The 25,374-nt window shown below is 35.6% G+C and overlaps 1 protein-coding gene across 4 annotated transcripts in view; it reads left to right on the top strand.

Annotated features, from left to right (window-relative positions):
* LOC129248254 (phospholipid-transporting ATPase VB) overlaps nucleotides 1-25,374 on the top strand; it is a 62,688-nt gene that overhangs the window by 3,863 nt on the left and 33,451 nt on the right. For all 4 annotated transcript variants that reach the window (XM_054887734.1, XM_054887736.1, XM_054887733.1 and 1 more), the window contains one exon: nucleotides 9,206-10,407. In XM_054887734.1, the coding sequence (XP_054743709.1) occupies nucleotides 9,353-10,407 (1,055 nt within the window). In that variant the 5' untranslated portion in view covers nucleotides 9,206-9,352. The remainder of the gene's footprint in view (nucleotides 1-9,205; nucleotides 10,408-25,374) is intronic.

The following is a 25,374-nucleotide window of genomic DNA, read 5'->3' as shown; positions in this document are numbered from 1 at the left end:
GAAACAAAAAATACTACAGATTTGCAAACATCCTTCCCGTGAACTTCTCTGCATATGAACTTCGTTCTTATGTGAGGTGTCTGGCAACGCCAACTTTTCGCTAAATTACTAAATTTTGACAATAAATTTCTTAAAAACTATAAGCCTCCGGAGTGTACGCTTTTCAGCCTTAAGATGGGGCTACACACCACTATCCCCCGTTACATGATATTTTTTCAAAACGTGTTGTATCATACTAAATATTTTTTCGGTTAATGTTTGAGTAGTTGTAGTGGTGGCAGTCGTGTCATTCCTGCGAGCTTTTATGTCGAAGGTGATGTAGTATAAATCATTATGTATCACTCCGTTTGGGGCAAGGCCAAGTTTGTTGCGATGTCGAGGATTATGTAAAGGGTTTTTCAATTGGCGCGGATCGATTTTGGCGACCTATGGCAGCCACTTTGTTTTGGTGACATCTGTCAAATCTTTTGTTTATTATTCAGTTACACGATTGAACAGCACGTTCAAATGATAAAACTTATTATCAAAATGAGTGTTCATTAACGCAAACGTTGCGCGCATTGCGTCCATATTGAACCATACGGACCTAGACGTTATGTGGTTCGAGCAGGACGGTGCTACGTGCCACACTGCAAACGCCATTTTATTCCATTTCAACATCTACCCGCCCTTATTGAAAAACCCTTTATAATGCATGGGCGTTCTCGGTATGTTGTTACTATGCCTCAAGAGATTCGCGTAGTTATCCGAAACGGAGTTTGAGGAAAAGATTACTTTGGATACTAGCGTAGCGTTTATTTGATTTATTTTATTCGGTTAGGTATCCTTCTAATTGACCGTTCGCTTGTTTTGTGAGAAATATTACGAATTTTCCAATGAAACTCACAGGAGATGTTGATTTAGTGCTTATTTTGCTAAAACGAGCACGAACACTAATCAGTTAATAATAGTTTTTAAGTTATTTGCTTGTAAAATTTGTCTTTTACCTTCACCAAATTTTGATATAAAAAGTGCACTTATCACATTTATTTTAATCAATATTACAACTGTGTAACATAGACACACGTTTCTAACACTTTTTATTGATATATACCATAAATTGCATTTTTAAGTTGAAAACTCCAAATATACCAGCCAAATTAACAATAACTAAAAAGCATCGCTTAAATAAAACATATATATACATATATGTGTATATACATATCAAATATTAATAATATAGTGAAAATTTAGAATAAAAAATCGCGCAATTTTTTTTAATATAATAAAACATATATACAATATATGTATATATAAGCAAGTAAATCAAATATTAATAATATAGTGAAAATTTGGAATTAAAAATCGCGCGATTTTTTATTCCAAATTTTCGCCTGCGCCGCTTTTTTTAAATAAAACATATACATACATATATACGTATTCCATTATAAAGAGGAAGAGGATTATATATATAATATAAGTAAAGGGTTTACCAATAACAGGTGTTATTTAAATATATAAAAGGCTATCGAGAGATCATTAACGATTTTTTATGACCGATTAACGATTTTTAAGACGATGCTACGTGCCACACAAGCAACGAAACCATTGATCTTTTACGGGAAAAGTTTCCGGACCCTGTTATCTCTCGAAGGGGTATCACAATTGGCCACCGAGATCTTGTGATTTAACACCTTGTGACTTTTCTCTTTGGGGCCACGTGAAAGAGATGGTCTACGCCAACAGCCCAAGGTCGATTCAAGACCTCAAAGATGGAATTCGTGAGGCTATCGAGGACATAGGGCAGCCACTTTGCAATTCGGTTATGGAAAATTTCATGAAAAGGATATTGTCCTGTGGCGTGGCCGTGGTGGTCATTCGCCTGATGTTATTTTCCACGGCATACCTTCCTCTTTATAATGAAATAAACATCCGATCATTTATATTAAAAAATAGCATTTTTCTTTGAATATCAAAATAACACCTCTTATTAGAAAACCCTTCATATCATATATTATTAAAATAATGAAAATTTGAAATAAAAAATGTGTGAAAAAGTGTTTTATATTGTTTATTTTTTAGATGTCTGGCAGGACTTCTGCTAGTTGAAATAACCAAAATAGGAGAATTGTAGGTCAATTTTACAAATTTTGAAATCAAATAGCTTAAAAACTATTTGTGCCGATACGCGAGTGCGATGCTCTCCAACATCAGGTTGAAGAAGTCACACGACAGTGAGTTGCCCTGCCTGAAACCTCGCTTGGTATCAAACGGCTCGGAGAGGTCCCAATTCTGACGGCGCTGCTGGTGTTGAGCAACGTCATCTTGCAAAGCCGTATTATTTTTGTGGGGATACTAAATTCAAACATTGCGGCATAAAGATTACTCCTTTTCGTACTGTCGAAAGCAGCTTTGAAGTCCACGAAAAGATGGTGTGTGTCGATTCTCCTTTCATGGGTCTTTTCCAAGATTTGGCGTATTGTAAATATTTGGTCGATGGAGACTTTCCAGGTCTAAAGCCACACTGATAAGGTCCAATCAGTTGGTTGATGGTGGACTTCAGCCTTTCACACAATACGTTCGCTGGAACCTTATAGGCGATATTTAGAAGACTAATCCCGCGGTAATTGGCACAAATTATAGGATCACCCTTCTTATGGATTGGGCAGAGCACACTTAAATTCCAATCGGCAGGCATGCTTTCATCCGACCATATTATGCATGCACCTTATCAGCTCCTCGCCGCCATGTTTGAATAGCTGATTTGTTGTTCTTTAGCCGCGTTATCGCTATTCTCACCTCGTCATGATCGGGTAGCGGAACGACAATTCCGTCGTCAACGATTGGGGTGGGGTATCGGGATCTTTACATTCTCTGTGACACGCGCAGCTATCACTTGCTTCGCTACCTTGGCGAAAATTGCTGAATGTACTCAAATGGTTCGACATTATTTAAATCTATTCCAATTAATCCCTACTCCTACTACTACTATTTTTACCTTAATTTCCTTTTTAATGCCTTCTTCAACTTCAATTTCTTTACCATTAGCTGTAATTTTAATTTAAATTTTGATTTTACTGTTAATCCTTTTATGTAAACTATTCTTAAGCTCCATCATTGTAAAAATAACCCATGGTCGCATGTTTGACCTTAATAAAAAATAAATAAATAAAATAAATATGTATAGTAAAGTAGTAATATTTATTGTCAATAATTTTTGCCGTACTTCTTGTTGTTACACAAATGGAGGGACCTACAGTTTAGTTTTTTATGCCATTGCCAGCTGAAGGGGTACCGCTATTAGAAAAAAACTTTTTCTGTCATTAGCTGTTTTATGCACGGAGATTCGAACCTAATGGTAGTCACTTACCAACCCCCTCGGCAACGGCGGCTCACAGGTTAGGTTAGGACAAATGGCTATCCAAATAATCAAATTCGTCCATTGTGCTGCAATACAGAGGAAAAGGGGAAAAACAGAACAAGAACCAGAAAGGGGAAAAGAATCAAGAAGGGGGATGATGACCAAACGGAGACTTATTACGTTGACCACTTCAATATACTGATGAAATTCACCATATGCGTGCTGTTAAGACAAACCGTTCAGGTTGCGAAGGCCGTTAAGGCCGCAGATCATTTGACGTTACCCAGGGTGCACCGCGCAGAGGTGATCTGCCCTACACCCCAAGGGGTTTGAATTTTTGCAGTTTCGCAAATCGTTCCATTTGCTCTTTCCAATTCTTTTTCAGTATATATCTAAATGCAAATTCGTTTAAATTTCACTAGACTTTTTAAAGAAAAAAGCTTTTTCCAGAGGACATCACCGATTTATTAAGTTGCCTACAATTGCTGACACCCTAGATAGAGATAATTTGGCAATCGCGGTTAAAGGCAAGTATCCCAACACAGTTACGGATATTCTGCGTTCTAACATGGCCACGTTTAGTAACTGGACAGACAGTAGGGGACTCGGAAATTTGATAGAAAAACACGTAGCCGCCGCCTCAGCGCTCCAATTTAATAATATGGCGCTATGGAACACTCGGTGGATAGTTATAATCAAGAAATCGACTACTATTTCCCTAAACTCACTCAGGCTCAAACAGGCTTTTCAGGACAAACATCCCGTCAAGAAGAGAGTGGCAAATGCAAAGGCCATAAAGAGGAGGGGAAATAAATTTGAATCCAAGCTAGAAAATAAAATAGGCTATGGAATTTTTTCAAAAGAATTAGACTGGAATTATCTGCCCGACTTCCGGACTCTTGTAGCGTCTACCAGGCAGAAGTCTTAGCCATAAAGGAGGCAAATTAAGGATAAGAAATAAAATCTCCATGAGGCCAATTGGTGATCGAGAGAATAAAATACTTGTGTTACAACCAGGCTAATTTGCTGAAAATAGGCAAGAAAAGGTCAGGAGAATTGCTCAACCTCTCAAGAGAGAACATATTGAAGGTCGTGGCTTGTGTCACCGGTCATTGGCTGTTAGGTAGGCACTCTTCTAGGCTAGGAGTATTTTCTCATGAATACTGCAGAAGTTGTAGACACGAGGAAGAGGAAAGGAACAGTAGACCTGTTCCTCTGTAATTGTCCAGTCTTAGTTAGGAGTAGAGGAAATGTTAGGAAAATACTCTTTTGATTCTCTTACGGAACTATCCGACGTTGGGATAAAACCTATCCTAGGCTTCATAAGATGGTTCCAAGATAAATAAATACTGAAGTTACCGTATTAGACAGTGGTACCACAAAGGACTTACATGTTCTACCGCGATAGTTGGTTTTTTTTAAAACCGACTGCCACAAAAACCTAACCTAACTTACATCACCTTTAATTAATTCTTCATTGAAAAAATTATAAGAAAACATCACAGAAACAACCGACGTTACCTAAAAAGAGGAGGGGAAGAAAAAACACCCGAATTTACCAAAAAAGTTTAGCAATCTCGGCTAAAATCAGTTTAGAAACAAAAACGCTTTATAAATGGCTGATTAGCTTAGGATTGAGTGAGTGATACTTGAGATTTTGGGCGAGCTCGTTTATTTATTTGACCACATCAATATGGTAAATACTTTTTGATAAATTTATTGAGTCTTGTGGCTCGGGGACTCTTGAAAAGAGGCGCTCTCATTTGGGGTAATCTGCTCGGCAAATTAAATAATTATTAACCAAAAAGGCAACTTGCTGCTTACCTACAGGGAGGAATGTATTTAAGAGGAAGTGTGTGAGTTGCACAAAATATATAATGTCAAAAGGAAGAATGGAGATATAAACATTAATTCTTATACAGGGTTGGCCATATTAAACTGACCCATGTGATTATTAAAAAAATATGGAAAAAGAAACATTTTTTTGTGTTTCATTGTGAAAAACATTTAATTTAGTGCAAGGAGATTCGTTTACATCACTTTTTGAATATGATATCGCGCAAGTGGTCGCCCTTAGCACGTATTTGGATATGTACAGGGTTGGCCATCTTAAACTGACCCATGTGATTATTAAAAAAATATGGAAAAAGAAACATTTTTTTGTGTTTCATTGTGAAAAACATTTAATTTAGTTCAAGGAGATTTGTTTACATCACTTTTTGAATATGATATCGCGCAAGTGGTCGCCCTTAGCTCGTATAGCGTAATGTGCCCGTTTTTCGGCGTTTTCCATAGTTTTGGCCAGCGTCTCGGCCGATATGGCGGCTATTTCCCGTCGGATATTGGCCTTAAGTGCGCCTAGTGTCTTTGGCTTGTTGACGTAAACCTTAGATTTCAAATTACAGTAAAAAGTTATAAGGTTACTCAATGGGTCAGTTTAATATGCCCAACCCTGTATATTATATTATGTATTTTAGTATGCAGCTTTATAACCTACAGATTATAACCTTGTCGGATCTTGTCGCTGCCTGATTTTGCTCTTTTATAGTTTTAAAGTCTCAATTATAAATACATACATAGGTTTGGCGCAGAAAAACTAATTTTATTGAAAGTGTTATTTTTTGAAATTTAATGATTTATTAATTAGATTTTATTTATGTGCTGTATTCGGCCGCTGTAGCCGAATGGGTTGCTGTGTGACTACCGTTCGTGATTGCGTAGGTTCGAATGGGAGGGTGTCATTATTCTGTATTACAAAATTCTGGGTGACAAAATTCTGTAAATTCCAAAAAAATTCTGCTTTTTAAAATTATGCTTTTTTAAAATTCTGCTTTTTAAAATTCTGCTTTCTAAAATTCTGCTTTTTCAAATTTCTGCATGTTTAATGCGAAAAATTCTGCTTTATTCAAGTTTTGTGATTTTCGTCATACAAGAAGTAACAAAATAAACATTTATTCCATAAATATTAGGGTGGTCCAAAAAAAATTTGTATGCTGCCGCCCCCCAAAATAGTAAAGAATGAAAAATAAAAAGACCCGTATTTTTTTTTTTTTAATCAGACCATATTTAATGGTGCCGCCGGGGCTTTGAAATATCCCATGCATTTTGCATGGGAAAAAAATACTTTTTCGTAGATTTCATGTAAAAACCTGGAAAATGAATATATTTTAACCGGATAACTCAGTTTCTCTTCATAATTGGTCAGGGAATAACAACCAATTATGAAATAATTAATTTTTTTTTGTATTAACTATTTTCATAGAAGTAATAAAAAATATTGTTTTTCGATTTTTTCTTAGATTTTCGTTTTATGGGGGCTTTTTGGGGTTCTATAAAAAATAGTTAATACAAAAAAATTAATTATTTCATAATTGGTTGTTATTCCCTTACCAATTATGAAGATAAACTGAGGTATCCGGTTAAAATATATTCATTTTCCAGGTTTTTACATGAAATCGACGAAAAAGTATTTTTTTCCCATGCAAAATACATGGGATATTTCAAAGCCCCGGCGGCATCATTAAATATGGTCTGATTAAAAAAAAAAAAATACGGGTCTTTTTATTTTTCATTCTTTACCATTATGGGGGGCGGCAGCATAAAAATTTTAATATAAATTTTTTCCCATGCATTTTTGGACCACCCTAATAAATATACATATGTATATGTTTTAGCGATAACAATATTTTAGTTTAGCCAATTACAATATTTTTTGGAATTCTTTTTAAATATGTAGTGTGACTTCATTCATTTCTCTTCGGCCGAAAGCCGCCCACGCGAAAAGGAGTTCTACGCAAAAATACGGTGGATTGCGTAGCCGGAGTTGGACTGATGAGGGTTATTTTTTGGAAGCGCGGACGAAGGCCGCCCACGCGAAAAAAAGTTCTACGCAAAAATACGGTGGATTGCGTAGCCGGAGTCGAACTGATGAGGGTTATTTTTTTGAAGCGCGGCCGAAGGCCGCCCACGCGAAAAAAAGTTCTACGCAAAAATACTGTGGATTCTATCGAAACTAAAGAAAAAATTATTATTATTTTTTTTTATTTAATATCTCGAATAATAATAAAAAAAAATAATAATAATAAATTAAATAATAACATTACCTCTTTAACATTGTTAACATTATATTTTAATACAGAATTTTGTAGTACACAATTTTGAAAGCAGAATTTTAGAAAGCAGAATTTTAAAAAAGCAGAATTTTAAAAAAGCAGAAATTTAAAAAGCAGTCTTTTAAAAAGCAGAATTTTGGTTTTAGAATTTAGTACATACAGAATTTCGACACCAAACCGGTTCGAATCTCTGTGCATCAAACAACAAATGACAGAAAAAGTTTTTTCTAATATCGATCGCCCCTCGGCAGGTAATGGCAAACCTCCGAGTGTATTTCTGCAATGAAAAAGCTCCTCATAAAAAATATCTGCCTCAGAAAGCTGAAGCTCACGTTCTGCATCACTACGAAACGACAACACCAAATGACGTAAAAATTTTTATACATTCCTGTTTTCAGCCAATGAAGGTTATAGGCATGTTTTTATGATGAAACTTCCTTCCCACAGCCCCCAGGCCGCGCCACCACTCTCATTCGTCACTAATAATTGAATATTTGCTTAAATTTAATCTAAATTCCTAATTCCCACTATTTATAGCACACTCTAGACTTCATAATCCGCATAAGCTGTTCAACTATGACCCAAGTGCAAAGTTCAAAAACGGTTTGAGATAGAAAATTAATAAAAATAATTTTGCTTGATATTTTTCTGATTGGTTGTTTTGATTTTATTCAACGAGGCATACACGTAGCAACGGTTGCCGGGTATTGTAATATTATGGTTATTAATAAAAAATTATTTTCTATGAAATTATTGTTTGTAATTCTTTTATAGACATATCCTAAATCCCTCAAAACTACTCCTACGCGAGCGGGGCCGCGGGTTAAAGCTAGTATATATATATATACCCGTTTTGGGTTCTTAGCCGAGCTCCTCCTCATATTTGTGGTGTACGTCTTGATGTTGTTCCACAAATGGAGGGACCTACAGTTTCAAGCCGACTCCAAACGGCAAATATTTTTATGAGCAGCTTTTTCATGGCAGAAATACAGTCGGAGGTTTGCCATTGGCTGCCGAGGGGCGACCGCTAGAATTAGAATAATGTTTTTCTTAATTTTGGTGTTTCACCGAGATTCGAAACTACGTTCTCTCTGTGAATTCCGAATGGTAGTCACGCACCAACCCATTCGGTTACGGCGGCCGCCTTTGGGAAAAACGAATACATTTTTTGGCTGTCCGAATAGATGGTATCGAAACTATACAATAAGGAATTGATTTATATGGGAACTACTACACCTCCTTTATCAATACTGCCCGCTTCCCTGAATTGTTGGGGTATTCATATTTTATGTTCCTGTACAAAATTTCAGTGTTAAGATACAAATAGTTCCGACAGTATGTAAAATTTATATGGAGGTGACATGGCCTATTATTTTAAATTAATTTTTTCATACCCATATCCTTTCGGCAATTGCAAGCAATAAGCTGACGAAATTTCATTGCAATGATTGGTTGGGTAGCTTTTAAAATACGTACAAACAAATAAATATTCATTCTTATATATACGATTTTATAATAATAAATAATGAAATATTATAAATATAAACACTATGGGATAGGTGGGGATAAATAACAGACTACATTCTACAGAGAGTACGTGTGTGTAAAGCCTCATTGAGATAAATTAAATTAAATTATGTAGAATAGTCTAGGTATTTGAATTGTATATTAGTTATTATTAAGTTAATAAAAGTTCTTTATTTTATAAGCAAGTGGTTTGAATAATAAAAATCGATCATTTTTTTCGTTTCAGAAATTCGTGACTGAATAAAAGAATCCTAACAGATGGCACTATCAGTTTACTTAAGTTATTTATAACCATATTTTTAGTTGTGTTGCTGATACGAATAGCTGTTAATTGTGAAAAGAGTCTTGCACACACACATGGTGTCTTGCAAATATGCCTTTAGCGAATACCGAAGAGTTGCGGCGAAAGTTTACTGTTGTTCAGCAACAGCGCTCGGCCCCGCCAACATTGCCGATGCCAAACTTTGCGTTGACGCCCAGCAGTACTACGGCATACGATCCTCTAGATACAACCATCACAACATCGATGATGGTTCATACGACGCAAACAGTTCCTTTGCAGGAACCCGAACGTACCTACATATTTCCTGGAACACTAAATATTGGCGGTAGCCTTGGAGCAAGTGTTATCGGTAGTATGGTGTCAGGTATTCCCGGTGTTGCTGTTGTGTCTGCGCCATCGCACAGCCTCAGCGTGGGAACGGCTACCCGCGGCCATATACGATCTGTGAGTCATGGCGGCGGTGCTATTGTAGGGCCAAGTGGTCGGCCAATAAAATCAGCTATGAAAGGACATCAGCGTGCTTTCTCACAGGGTCAAATTACAGATTCACCAGGTGCACCTGGTGCATCGCGTGGTCATAGTCGTGTTGGTTCGAAAACTGATTTCATCCTACCACCTGGTCACAAGGAGGAATCAGAAGCACGCGAATTCGGGCCATCTGTTGTATCGTCAGCGGGTGGACGCGGTCATTCGCGGCAGGCATCACGCTCTGAATCCATATACACTCTTCGTCGCTCCGAAACGCCACCTTGGTGGAAGCGTATAACTGTATGTCATTCCGAGAAATTGGAGGAGCGAAGCTATCGTATTGTCGTACCCAACCACACTATTCCTCCAAAGACTCCGAAACGAGATCACCCAAATGGAGATTTTGTGGGTAATAAGATACGTACCACAAAGTATACGCTGCTCTCGTTTGTGCCTAAAAATTTACTTGAACAATTCCATCGTGTTGCGAATTTATACTTTATTTTTATTGTATTGCTGAATTGGTTTCCGGCGATAAATGCGTTCGGTAAGGAGGTTGCTATGATTCCGGTTCTCTTCGTGCTCGGCGTGACGGCAGTCAAAGACTTATTTGAAGATCGACGACGTCGCTTCTCCGACAAACGAATCAATAACACTACATGTCGAGTGTATGATGGGTAAGTAATAAGTTAATACTTGTATGGGTAAATTTTAAATTCTTCATCCTCTTTTGGGAGATACGTTCTTATTTTGATAAAAAATTGTATTCCTACTTCTAAGTTATATGTTTTTTAAATTAAATGGCGACGAGTACAAAAAAGGGTCGAATTAAAATTGAGCAAATCAAGTCATATTATGGAACACGGTTTCATTCATGCAACTTCGCAGTAGCGCATTTTGTTAACCCTGTTTTCGAAGACCATGAGGACCTATCTCACGAATGGTTTGCTCTGTAGTCGCCCTAGGGGCTTGAATCGTTAATGGATTGTTTGGATGACATCGGTTCTTTACGGAACCTCACATAAAAAAATCTACCGATGTTAAATAGCAGCTCTGAGGCGGCCAATTGCCATCGCTGGGACGGCTTATAACACGATTGCCGAAATTGACGTGCAAAAAATTCGAATGTGACATGGCATAGAAAAAAATCGTTTATCATGCCACTGTAGTATTCATCGTTGGCCGAAATCTCGTTTCCATGAGCACTTTTTAAGAGAAATAGGTCAATGATGCCACTGCTCCACAATCCGTACCAAACTGTCACTCTCTAAGGATGCATTGGCTTCTCCAGGATCACTTGCGGTTTTCCGATCCCCAAATATGGCAGTTTTGGTTGTTAACATAGCCAAATGCGCTATTTGAGCTACACAACATTGACTTTGAAGATAATTTTGCAGTATTAGCTATATTCCCCAATTATTCCTCAAGTTGTTCAATCGTAGAGCGATTCATTTCATTTTGCGGAGATATCGTACTGACTTTTTGTTAAGATTTCTAGCGAGGAAAGTGCTGTTACTGTCAAAATAACATATTCTTGGAAAAAAAAGAAACATAATTATGGAACGTCATGCATAGTGAAATTTATTGTTTATATTGCGTTCGTGTTAGTGATTTGTCGATTTAAGTTTGCTATATAGAGATCTATTCTCTAGCGGTAACAACTCTTAGTTACAGTTTTGTTAAGGAAAAGTATATGTAAAAGTTTTAATTTTTCAGTGATAAAAGTTTTGTTACCGATACGGAAAGGGTCTGCTTGCTGAAATATTTTCACACCCTCTACTGGGGGCTTTAGTTTAAAATTTTTCCACTGTCACTATTGTCCATTGTCACTACAGTTGATTTTTTTGCACTCATTAACACACTATCGAAAATAGTGAAAAAATTTTCATTTTCAATATACTCAGGTTTAAAGTAAAAAAAATCGATCAAAATATTTACTTATCAATATCAAACAAAGAGAACCCAGGAGCAGACGCATTTACAACATAAAATTAGAATATATGCACTTATATATTTGCATACTTAAATGTGTTAATTTTTATCTGATTTATTAATTGTTTTTTACATAGTATTTTTTTACGAAAACTAATTATTTTTTTTAGCGTAAAGAGTTGTGTATGTTGGACGAAATTCATTGCACCGCAAATGTCTAACGTACATACATACATATTATAGCTTTTACTGAACTCCTACATCTTTCATTTTAATGAAAATTGGTTAAGAGAAGAGAAACTGAATTAAAAGAAAATCAATATGTTTTTATGAGCATCCATATACACATGGTAGAAAAAGTCTGCGTTCACCCACTGTTATAAAGTATTAAAATAATTTAACGTGTTTATCTTAAAACTCTCAGTTATTTCTTTTCACTTATTTCAAAGAAAATTATTCGTAGAGGGTATGAACAAAATTTTTTGGAGTTTGAGCTGCGTCGTGTTCAGATAACGGGATTGTAGTACAGTTACTTAAATAGGCTGAGCAGAAAAAGTGTGCGTTCATTTCGAATAGTGACGATTATTTGCATGGCAATTACGTTAAATTTAATTTTAAATCATTCATGTAGTTGACGCGGTTAAGAACAAATCTAAAAAGGGGAAAATTGATATTATATTAGAAATACATTTTTTGTTACTATGGACCAAAGGCGAAAAGAAATAGATATTGATGAAAGGCAAATCATTGTAAGTTTGTGGCAAAATAGTAAGAGCTATCGGGAAATCCCGAAAATTGTTGGGAGGCAATACTCCTCGGTCCAAAGAGTGATAAACAACTTCAAGCAAACGAATTGTTTGGAGTCTAAGCCTCGTTCTGGGCGTCCAAAAAAACTGACGGAAAGAGAAGAACGCAACATAACTATTCTTGTGAAGTCTAATCTACGACTAACAGCAAGCCAAATTTCAAAAGACATAGAAGTAGAATACCAAAAGAAAGTACATCCAGATACAGTAAGAAAAATTCTAAAAAGAATCGGATTTCACGGCAGAGTGGCCCAAAAAAACCCCTTCATATCGCGAGTAAATCGACTTAAGCGGATGGCTTTCGCCAAGGAATACGTAAACAAACCACCTGAGTTTTGGAATAGTGTGATTTTTTCAGATGAGAGCAAGTTTTGCATTTTCGGGATAAAAGGTCGTAAAATTATTTGGAGGAAAAACGGAACGGCACTTGGAAAGCAAAATCTGGTACCTACGGTAAAGCATGGGGGAGGAGGTGCCATGATATGGGGGTGTATGGCTAGTTCGGGCGTTGGAAATATACAGTTTATTGAGTCGATAATGAACAGACATGATTATCTCGATATTTTAAAAACGAATTTGAGAGAAAGTGCAATCAAACCGGGGCTCGGTGAAAGATTTGTTTTCCAACAGGACAACGACCCGAAACACACAGCAGAGATTGTTAGGTTGTGGTTGTTGTATAATGTTCCAAAACAACTTCGCACACCCCCACAATCACTTGACCTTAACCCCATTGAGCACTTATGGGACGTTCTAGAAAAAAAAAAATACGAGAGCGTACAATAACTAGCAAGGAAATGCTTAAGAACGCGCTTAAAGAGGAATGGGAAGCCATAAGTCCAGAAATAATAGCCAAACTAGTTGGATCAATGAAAATACGCCTTCTAGAAGTCATAAAAAGGCGTGGATATCCAACTAGCTATTAATTTTAAAACATTTCTATGATCTTAAGCCTTTTATTTTATTATTATTGAAGTGAACGCAAACTTTTTCCGTTTAGTTTGAATGGCCTTTTTAATTTTATGTGATCTCATTTTAAATTTGATTTTGTTATTGGTAGCGAAATATGTGTGATAGTTACGTTTAAGTGAACTAAATAAAACTCATTAAAAGAAATTTCTGAAATATTTATTGTTTTGAACTTTTTCTAATCCAAAGAATATTTGCATAGGTGAACGCAGACTTTTTCTGCTATGTGTATGTACATTTATTTTTTTCTATACGCATATCAATATATGTAATTGTATTCAACGCTTCCTCACGGTTTGTTAAACGTTTTGCACCATCATTAGTAGCGCAAATGTGACAATAATAATTGAAAGTCATTGAATAAGCGGAGTTATTCTAATTCATTGTTTCTTATATGTTGCTGCCGCGTGCTGTATCAGTCGTTACCGGTGTTAATGTCTATCAAATTTCAATTGCAATTTCTGACCTCATTGCTGTCTGGTCGTGTGAAGTGTGAATAATTCACTTTCTTATTGTTTGCCTAAAATCGCCTGTTAGTTTGTATACTAGCTTGGTACTCGGGTACTAGTTTGAAATAAAATGGTTCGTTATAACCGGTTTTGAGCTATCATTGTAAGCTGTGTTCGTGATAATCTACATATGCATGTGTATGTACGTACCTTCGAGTATTATCGCGTTGTTGTCAATGTCATATTTTCATTACGAATTTGGACTACTCAAGTTCGTTTCTTTGAACTCTCATTGTTTCTCTATTTTGTCAAATTCATATCAGGCGGAATTTGCCTATTTGTACACGTTTAAATAAGTTTTGCGAATGCTTCGTCTTGTTTTTTCTTATAGTAAAACCGTTGTTTTATTTTCGAGGTTAAATCTTTCATTGCACAGTGTAACACAATGTTAAAGATGTATGGGAATAATTAATTAAATGTCGTCTCAACTCATAGAGTATTAATGAATATACATTTTAATATATGTAATTACGCTTAACAATCTTTCTAAAATTAAGTATGCCGATACTTAGTATAGGTATGATGAGATATAAAAAGCTCGCGCTGGGAGATAAGAGAATAATTCTTAATTTCAAGCCCTATTCGAATAAAACCTCTCACCTTGTGAAAGGTAGTTAGCAGTTAGCATCCAACAATGTAACTTTCAAATAAAGTGAATTGATATCCCAGGGAGAAAACTTAAGTTAATTTTGAGGTAAATGTAATAAAATCTTGCCAGTTTCAAAAATAACATATAAAGTTTTGAATCTCGGAAGGTTTAGGATGGAGGTAGGTGTTACGCTCTATTCGGAATTTTTGCGAAGAATTATGATTTACGAAGATTGGTCAACCACAGAAACAATCCACCGAAGAAATTCGTTTCAATAAGTATTTACATAAAGTCTCTGTAAATAATATGAAGTAATCAGATCAAGTACAGAATTTTGAAGAAACTATGAAACGAGTATATTTAATGCTTTTTAAATGTTTCCATAAACATATAGTGTAAAACTTGACGAGTGAAAAAATTGAAATTTTGTCCAAGTACCTACATATGTATGTTATTCAAATTTTTGTACGTGAAATAAGTGTCCATGTTTTTTGTCAATGTTTAATATATATAAGTATATACACATATTTCAAAACAATTTTTCGTTTATTTTTTTAATATTTTGTTTTTACGACTCTCAGAAATTAGTATTGAATAATTCATAGATGACTTCTTTTTTTATATCTTCTTTGAATTTGCCAAGTAGACAGATGCACAATTTTAATTTAAAATTATTGAAACTTATTATGAAAATGGTCGATTTTTAATAACAACATATCGCAAAACTCGTAAGAAACAAGTTCTATCGAGGATAGAAAAGGACTGGCAGATCCAATTGGGTTTTTTTTTTTAAGTAAAGCCTATTTGAATATGCCAACAACGATTACAGAGCTGAAACATAACATTCGGATTGCAGATTTCAATGCGATGAGAGCGAGTCTTTAAAAATAATTATTAGTTCTCGTATGACAGCCTGCAACCGTGCTCATGGTAGACATTTAAATGATATCATTTTTCACATACCGGAAAGAATCTGAATTTTTACGTTTTACTTTAAAAGAGATTTTTAGAGTCCATGGTGAAAAGATTTTTATCAACTAATTGGCTGACATAACCAGAGTCATGACAGTGGTTTGCTTGAAATGAACGGACACAATTCTGCTGCCGGGTACTCGGTGACGCGACAGCAGAAGTTACTCGCTCAATTACTTTTCTCACCACAGCTGTCGACCAAACCAGGTATTCTAATTAACTCTTTAATTTAAAACACAACTTTTCACAATTGGCTAACCACGCAGCAGCATTCGCGCGCCATTTTGCTGCTTTTCATATTTGTATTCACCGTACTCGTAAACAAACCAATGGTATGGTTGTATGGTTTTTATCGTATGTCAGTACCACAAGCTAAATTTTGTGAAGAATCCAAAGTTCCCCTCTACATTTTTTTTTCACCATACCAGCAAACCTGGTAATCTATCATCCTTATGCAATCTATCATCCATATTTACAGTTCTCACATTGCTGCTCGATTTGACAATGTATTTAGGTAAAGAAGTCAATGAAGTGAGGAGGGGGAGATAGGAAGACGGTGAGTTTTATTCAATTGATTAGCGCGCCACAAACGAAGATCAAACCAAGCGTGTTTCGCTGGCATGGTGAAAAGATTTATAGAGGTGTGGTTAAGATCAGACCGTTAACCGGCTCTCAGGGAATTTGAAAGAATCAGTGGCCAGTGGTTTTCTTAGAAAAAACTAAGATTCTGTTGGTGAACCAACACAGTCTGCGCTCATGTTGCTCCATTGTCGTCTAAGTTGATTGGGCGAGTATGTGAGTACGTGTGAAGTGAGCGGGTAGAATTTTGCTGCCGTCTCCTAGATGATGTGACAGCCGAAGTTACTCTCACAATTTTGTTTTTCACCGTGGAGGATTTCCAAACGACTCTGAATTCTTTTTACCATGGTAATATAATACAGGTATATATATATGATTTATCCCAAATAAAATAATTGGTTTGCTGCTATTCCTCTTATTATGCGCAATTTCTTATTATTAATTTTGAGAATTTTTATAAAAAAATTAAATAATAAATAAACAGTAAATAAACCATAAACTAATGTATACGAGTGTATATGAATGTATTCATATGCTTCATTATGCATTTATTCTAAGGAACACTATTGCACCAGTTCGCAAGAAGGATGATACTCTAGCCCACCGAATTGTTAATACGATACGGTTTTGCTCCACGATTCGAAAGCCGTACCGAAAGCTTTTTAAAAAACTCATCCTCGTTGTCGACTGCTACATATCTGGAAATAAGCCTATTTTCGAATACTGTAAAACATTTTCCGTGTTGTTGATTTAAATAATAAACACCAAAGTGTTTAGTTCATTGACATCTTTTGCCCAAATAGTTTCGGTACCCTCAAAGCTCTGACCGGATACTCCGTATTACAACAATTTATCTGATAAAATCTCCCTATCGAGAGTCGGCATCACCCTTTGTAAATCGCAATATTTTTCCTTTTGCCGTTGAGATCTGCTTTCCATCTGGCTAGAACTAGATCTAATAGTGTTTCGCAGCTGTTTTTTTTTGTCTGAATGATGAATAGATGGTTTAACTTATTATTTAGGAAGTTTATCGATTTGATCTACGGGGCAATATCATCGGTATATCTCTTGATACCGCACCATAGTCTAGAAGAAAAACAAGTGAAAATGGTTACCTATAGTACATCCAAAATGTCCTAAACGACGGAAATCATTCAAGAGAAGACTACAAAGAAATACTACAACTGTCACTCTTGTAGCTAGGAAGTTGGTCCAAAAGCGGCTTCAGTTTCATGATCCCAGGGGCTCTGCATCAAGCAAAGTGTATGACGATTATATGGCAGTAAATGCTCTTAAAACTGTCATTTTTTTCGAAACAGTTGAATATTCTTCAACGAGAATTGAAAGGAATGAAACGGGTTGCTGATAATGTTCACCTTATGGTACGAGGCAAATATAAGTCGATGGCTCCAAATAAGTATGTACATTTGGCATATGACTTTTAAGCTAGTTTTTGAAAAAAAATGAATATAGTATATATTAGCTCTTTCATGAATATACTCATTCATTGAATATACTCACGTAATGAGTTCATGTATATGTAACCGGGGTATGATAATATTATATTTTCACATAATTTTTAAAAATTGTCAGTTTCGTTTATACTATACCAGCAATCCGCACCTTTTTTCACACAGGTTTATCAATAAACGTTATAAATAAAAAACTAATGATATTACTATAATTAAGTAATTATAATAAAACAATAATTTTTTGGAACATTTTGAATGTTGTTTCGATGTTCCCATCGAATGAAAAGATTGGTCAATTAAATAAAATTCAATAAGTGGTTAAACATGAGCTTTATTTAATGTCACTGCAAAACATAATTTGTTAGGAAACTGGAACCATTTAAATCACAATGGAAGGATTCATGGAATAAAAATGTTTTTCTTCAGCTTCACACAAAGTCAAACGCGTCTATAACCGCTTCGATCAGCAGCTCAGCTCTATTACATTTCAAACATATGAAAATTCCTGCATCAACGAAGTTGGATGCATTTTTAACTCGTGATGTACAGTAGACTAGTGATGTAAATAGACAAACATGCAATGCGCAGTATTGTAAATGATACACTTTTCGAGCATTGATGCAAAAAATGGATCCCTGAAATTAATTTACCATCCAAAACTTACCTCCGAGATGTGTCACTTCCCATGGAAGGGAGTCTTTAAAATGCCAACTTCAGTCTGCCTTGGAATGTATGGAGTATGTGGCAATCAAAACAGACGATTGGACACCCAAAGCAAATGCCTTTTTTATCAATTCGGGATTTAAGCTGAATTCAGCAGTCGTGTCAACATTAGCGACCCTTTTAACGCCTTTTAACCACACTTGCCAATATTGTATACTCGATTCGTGTGGTTTTGACGGATTTGATGCAAACAGTTTTTTCTATAGCGACCGACGATGATAGCACGGTGAAAAAGATATGCGCCCTGGTAGTTCAGCATTTTCCATGTTTCACACACAGCCATCTTGCTATTTTAAGAGGTTTCCTCCATAAGCTTTAAGTCGTAGTGAAAGACTTTTGACGCCTCTGTTGAATTTAACACATTTCTACTCATGGGAATGTCAGATGCAAACAGAAGGTATAGCGTTGAACCAAAAACTGAAGCACACGTTGACACTGAGGCCGCCGATATTGAAATTTCGAATGAAAATTAATTTTTCTCCGTCGAAATACCGATGAATAAAGGAAGCTTAGTAAAGGCTTGGACAAGCTCAGAATCAACACGAATACTGTCGTCACAGCATGCAAGCGTAGGCTCATATATATATATACATATATATATAATTGGCGCGTACACCCCTTTTTGGGTGTTTGGCCGAGCTCCTCCTCCTATTTGTGGTATGCGTCTTGATGTTGTTCCACAAAATGGAGGGACCTACAGTTTCAAGCCGACTCCGAACGGCAGCTATTTTTTGTGAGAAGCTTTTTCATGGCAGAAATACACTCGGAGGTTTGCCATTGCCTGCCGAGGGAAGACTGCTATTAGAATATGTTTTTCTTAATTTTGGTGTTTCACCGAGATTCGAACCAACGTTCTCTCTGTGAATTCCGAATGCTAATCACGCACCAACCCATTCGGCTACGGCGGCTGCCATATATAAGCAGTGGTTAATTTAGAGGTATCGGATTTAAAATTGAAATGAAACAACGAAAATTCAAATTGATTGGGCAATCTTTATTATTTTTGTGTAGAACCATTCATGGAATTTATTTTTCAAAGATAAACCCTTTCAAATGTTCGGTCGGTATCTCTTGAATAATTTTAGTAATGTTGGCTTCCAATGCCTCAATGGAAGCTGGTTTATCCATAAAGCATTTAGACTGTACACTCTCCCACAGATTAAATACACCCTTGACAGTTGGATTTCAAGTTCGGTTACGTTTTGTTTCTTTGATACCGAGTTTGGATGAATGTTATTAATTTCATAGAAGAAAGGAGAATAAACTAAGTAATTCATTTAATGACACAGTTGGGCACAGTTGGTAGAAATTGCAAAATATATATTAATTATTTTATTAAAAATATTCTTACGACTCTTCTTTGCCGGTGCCCATTTGTGCTTGATTTTCCTTTCTGATGATTTTCCTCTACTTCACACAAAAATAATCGAGAAAATAATTGCATGCAGCCTTCAAACGGCAGATGGTTTGTTTTTTGTTTTATGCCCAGAGTGAGTTTCGAACTCGGACGTTAGTCTACACAGAACTCCATTCTGCTACGGCCCCCACCTTACTTTGAGAGTACTAAAAGAAAAAAAAACGCACATATCTGTTTTATTTTGTACGCCCGTAGTAACATGCAAGTCCATATACTTGGGCTAAGAGTCGATAAGTTACGCTCAAGGACACTATTCGCCTTAGTTCATATAAAATTACAAAATAAATGCTTTAATAATTAAGGGAAAATAAATATGGTTATTTACTGTGCGTCTCTTTTTCCAACATATTGTGAGTCATTACTAACAAGGACGCGTGGCTTTTGCCATTGCGTGCGACAAGTTAATTGTGCAGTGTAAACGGCTATTGTAACCAGTTCCAGCTCATATCTGTCTTAAGGTGCTGTCAGACAAGTCATGGCATGTGCTCTCAGTAAGCAAGTTGTCTCTCTGGAATAACTTTTTGGCTTTTGAAGTTAAGTTGTATCTGTGGGTTTGGACGTTTCGTTATTTATTACCATTATTAAGTTAGCACATATTTTGGAATAGGATGAATTATCTACATCAATAATTGTGGCATTTTGAAAAAAAAGAGCGCGAAATTATTATAATAATAATAGAAATTAGCGGTTACACTCTATTTCCTCGAATAAATATGGTTTTTATGAGGAGTATTTTCATGGCAGAAATGCACTAGGAGGTTTGCCATTGCCTGCCGAGGGGCGACCGCTATTAGAAAAAATTGCAATTTCCTGGATATAATCAAGGAATCAGTAATGCTGCTACCTTACTGAAACAAAAACAACAACAATAAAAGTAAATGGTAACTAAATAAAAGGTCATGAGGAGTTGTATCATACTTGAAAAGAGATACAGTGCTGCCAGAGGCTCAATTGTGGTCAAACTCTGGAAATGCGCCTGGCAAACACTGTTTTCGCATTTTCATGGATGTCTCCAAGACCGAGCATGGTCCCAGCTTTGGTGTCTACGTGAAATCCAGCGGAAAAATCAAGAAAAAGGGACTATCCACATAAATTCAATGTTTGGCTGTAGAGAGATATGTATGTATGTATTTCTATTGATATTGCATATGCTTAGATATTTTAGACAATATTTTGATAATAATCTATGTTAATTCAATCGGCACCACTTGAATAATTTTGACCGCAATCTCCATAAAAATATTTTTTATTACACAACACTAAAATGTCAAGGAAAAGTTAAAAAGAAAGAAAATGTAGATTTCTGTTTCGAAATTGATCTTCGAACTTTCTTATTACACTACTTTTCGAGCGTTGATACGAAAACGTAAACTTTTTTTACATTAAAGTGAAAAAGCTCTTTTCTTGCCATGTCTGATCTTACCTTTATGCATGGCGGCTATTCGAATTGTATTAGGTAAACTACTTCCATATCCAATTTACCAATGTGCGTTCACATACGAGTGTCACAGTTTTATAAATAATAGAATTTCGATTTACCAGCTATTAGGGTTCTGGCATTTCAATATATGTACATATGTATTATCAATGAGAATGTTGGTTATAAATTCCATTATTTTTGTATTCGTATAAAGAGAAGGTGGTTGAAATTAAGTAAATGCGCAAGCAGGACACCAGCCAAAAATTGATTTTATATATTGCATGTATCTTCGGCTTAGAGTGCTAAGTAAAATAAGTAAATAACACATACATCAAATATTACAGGATAGACAAAAAATATAAAATAATAAATCAAAATTAATGGTTTTCTTTTTTATGTGATGTTACTAAATTTTGCCTTTTAGTATTGCATTATTGAACGCAGGCTTATAATTATAATTGGAGACTTTTGATAAATTTGATCGAATCTTCACGGTTTTTGTTCCAAATCACTAATGGATTTAGAATCGCACCACCTAGATGTACGAGCCTGCGTCTTGTAAGAGCTGCACATTCGCATAGAATCCAATTCGCAATTTATGGTATCCAGCAGAGTTAGTTCGTAAGGCCTCTGAAGAGAAGGATAAACAGTTTAACTTGCTATGTCTTGAGTTCATCCAAGTGCCGTGTGAACTCCCTGCCTTCCCAATGTTTGATAAAATCATTCTTCATTTTAAATTCAGACTTAAGCATAGAAAAATCTATGGCAACAGAATTCGAAAGAATATTAAATTTATTCAAGGCTCTAGAAATAGGAGTATTAGAAAGAAAGTTCGGACCCGCTCTGTAAAAAATATCAACATGACGGTGGGTACTGTTTGGAATATGGAAAGGAAGAGGTATGATGAATCAAATATAGGGTTTTCCAATAACAGGTGTTATTTAAATATATAAAGGGCTGGTATTGATCTGGACAATGTTTATTTTCAACAAGACGGCGCTACGTGCCACACAAGCAACGAAACCTTTGATCTTTTACGGTAAAAGTTTCCGGACCGTGTTATCTCTCGAAGAGGTGACCACAATTGCCCACCGAGATCTTGTGATTTAACACCTTGTGACTTTTCTCTTTGGGGCCACGTGAAAGAGAAGGTCTACGCCAACAGCCATCAAGGATGGAATTCGTGAGGCTATCGAGGACATAGGGCAGCCACTTTGCAATTCGGTTACGGAAAATTTCATGAAAAGGATATTGCGACCCTTACAGGTCGTGGTGGTCATTTGCATGATGTTATTTTCCTCTATTAACGGCATACCTTCCTCTTTATAATGAAATAAACATCGAATCATTTATATTAAAAATAGCATTTTTTTTGAATATCAAAATAAAACCTCTGATTGAAACCCTTAATATTGTCAAAAAAAAAAGTTCAGCGAAAGAATAATGCTTCTACTTTGAATAGGAGTAAAAGCGAGCACTGAAAATATTAGCAATGGTGTAACTTAGATGAGTATGAAATATTGACAAAAACTACATCTAAGTCAGCTATCTCGTTAAGAGTGGATACAATATGAAGTGGATAAGTGAAAACACTTGCTTAGATTTAACTGTAAACCATTGGTTCGACAGCAAGCTGAGGCATTATCCAGATCAGTTTGGATCTTAATGGTGTCTAATGAGTTTAAAATGTGTGAAAAGGTCTTGAATTCGAATAGAGAATAGATGGTTAGTATCGTAGTTACTAAAACAAGTCGATATGTCATTGATAAAAATAACTGATAGCAAGGGGCCTAAAATACTGTCTTGGGCAGCTCCGGCGTCTCTATGAAAGCGTTGGAGTACATGTTGTCGATAATGAATATACATTTGCGATGATGAGGGTTCCAAGATAAAAAGTATTGAATGAAAACACGAACTTGCTAGTTTTTAATAAAAACTATGAATAAAAAAATGGAATAACTGACTTTATAGAACGCTTTTGAGAAATCAGTACATAACATACAAAAATGCACAAGCTTTTAATCGAAAATGAGAAATTTGTAGATGAAGAGGTATATAATAAAGAAAATGTATTAAAATTGTCTGGTCTGGAGCAGTTTTGGTGAGTACAACCTCCTTCGTTTAAGGTCCACAATATATTTTTTTAGAAAGATCTATATACATACATATCCATACATACATTTTTTAATCTGACTGCAGTTTTTTTTTATAAAAAATTCCTCAATCGATTTTAAAATACCTTCGACAACTAAAATACTGTAGGTACAGTTCTTTAATAAGTTGGCAAGCATTTGTGTAAATATAAGCAACTTAATCGTCAACATAAAATTGACAAGGAGTCATTGGTTTGCTTTAGAATAAGTCAATAATTTGCATTTTGAATCACTCATTTTAATTGATACTAAAACTTTTGTTCGTGTACTGATTATTTTAGCACAGGGGCGGGTAACGACAGTGTTTATTTACCTTTTATTACGGCCTTGAGATTTATTGACCAAAGTGAATACGTTTGATGAGCCAAGTAATTGTAAACAAGAGGGTTTACGTGCTTTTTTCTACCATTCTTAGAGTGTAGATACTTGTTCAAGTCATTGCATTACGAAGTAAAAGCGATATACATACATTTTCTTTACTTTACATAGAACGCGCCTCCATTTACGATTTTAAGACATTCTTGGGTTATTGCATGATTTTGTCATCTTAATTTATTTAGTCTTATACCGATGTTATGATTCTTGTTACCAAATAAATCTGTGATTAAAGTATCTTTGTCCATTATGATATCAATCTCGTTCACCCTAGTATGGTTGGTGTTATCGACATCGCCGCCGACATCACATTCGGTATTGGTTTAACGTGTTGAGACGAATTCGACAATTGATCGATAAATTAAAAGAAGGGACAAGTGTGACATTAGTTCTTAGTTGCGATTTTTGTACAAAAATATATTTTCGTTCGGATTCAAGTTAAATGGATGAAGAAAGTAGAGCTCAGTTAAAAGTGTAAGGGAAAATTATAAGGCAGTGATCCCATATCCTAAATTCAGCAGATAACAAGTAGGTGTAATAATGTAGATTTGTAAATAATTGCTGTTGCAGTTGTTAAAATACTATCTTGTTCAGATTTGAAGACTATTTTCGACCTAACAAAACTGCGTTTAGAAAAAATTAAGCCGCAAAAAAGATGTTGTTTCAGGGAAACTTATTCCCATACCCAATACCAAAATGCTCAGAATGATAAGAAGAGTCGATTTAGCCATGACTACACGTCTGTGCGTGCCCATGATAACTTAGGAAAAAATTATACAGGGTGAACAACTTCACACTGCTTGTATCTATAAAACAGCTCATGACATCAACGTCAAAATTGTTCTAATGACAGTTCAATATATTGTTTATAAGCCATCAAAAGCATTTGCGTCTCAGTTTTGTTGAATTTTTTTTTCTGTGATGAAATTCAAACGTAATAGTGTGATTGCGTTATACCTTTTGCTCAAATATGAACGAGACGGTATCAATAAAACGGTCTGCGGATGACATATGGCAAAAATAAATTTTTTGTTTTTTGGTAGGACTGTTATAAGCTTACATGGCAAATTTCAGCGTGATATGTCACATAGTTTGTTTTCTGTGCTACTGTAAACAAGTCACACTCGAGCTGGACTTGTTTAGAGTAGCACAGAAAACAAACTATGTGACATATCACGCTGAAATTTGCCATGTAAGCTTATAACAGTCCTACCAAAAAACAAAAAATTTATTTTTGCCATATGTCATCCGCAGACCGTTTTATGATAACGTCTCGTTCATATTTGAGCAGAAGGTATTGCGTAAATCACAACCAGCCATTGTTCGTGAGCTCAGTCACCTCAAAGTGAAGAAAATGTTTGTGTATCGCACTATAAAATACAATGATACTGGTAGCATTGCAAAGCGGAGGTGAAACAAAAAAACCGCAACAACGCCAGAAATGGTTCGGAAAGTGAAGGCTCGACTTGAACGAAATCCACGTCGAAGTGGAAGAAAAATGGCGAAAGAACTGAAAATATCGCAAGACAGCATTCGAGGCATATGGAAAAATGAGCTCAAGGTTAAGGCTTACAAGTTTCAAAAAGCACACGATCTTTCACCCCAGCAAAAAAAAAGTACGGCGCGAAAGAGCAAAGGAGTTGTTGCGCTTGCACGAACGTTGCGAATTTCCTAACATTGTGTTTTCTGATGAAAAAAATTCCCAATTGAGCAGTTCATAAACACTCA

Source organism: Anastrepha obliqua, chromosome 5, assembly GCF_027943255.1.
Source record: "Anastrepha obliqua isolate idAnaObli1 chromosome 5, idAnaObli1_1.0, whole genome shotgun sequence".
Taxonomy (NCBI): Eukaryota; Metazoa; Arthropoda; class Insecta; order Diptera; family Tephritidae; genus Anastrepha; species Anastrepha obliqua.
This window is presented reverse-complemented; position numbering and strand designations above follow the sequence as displayed.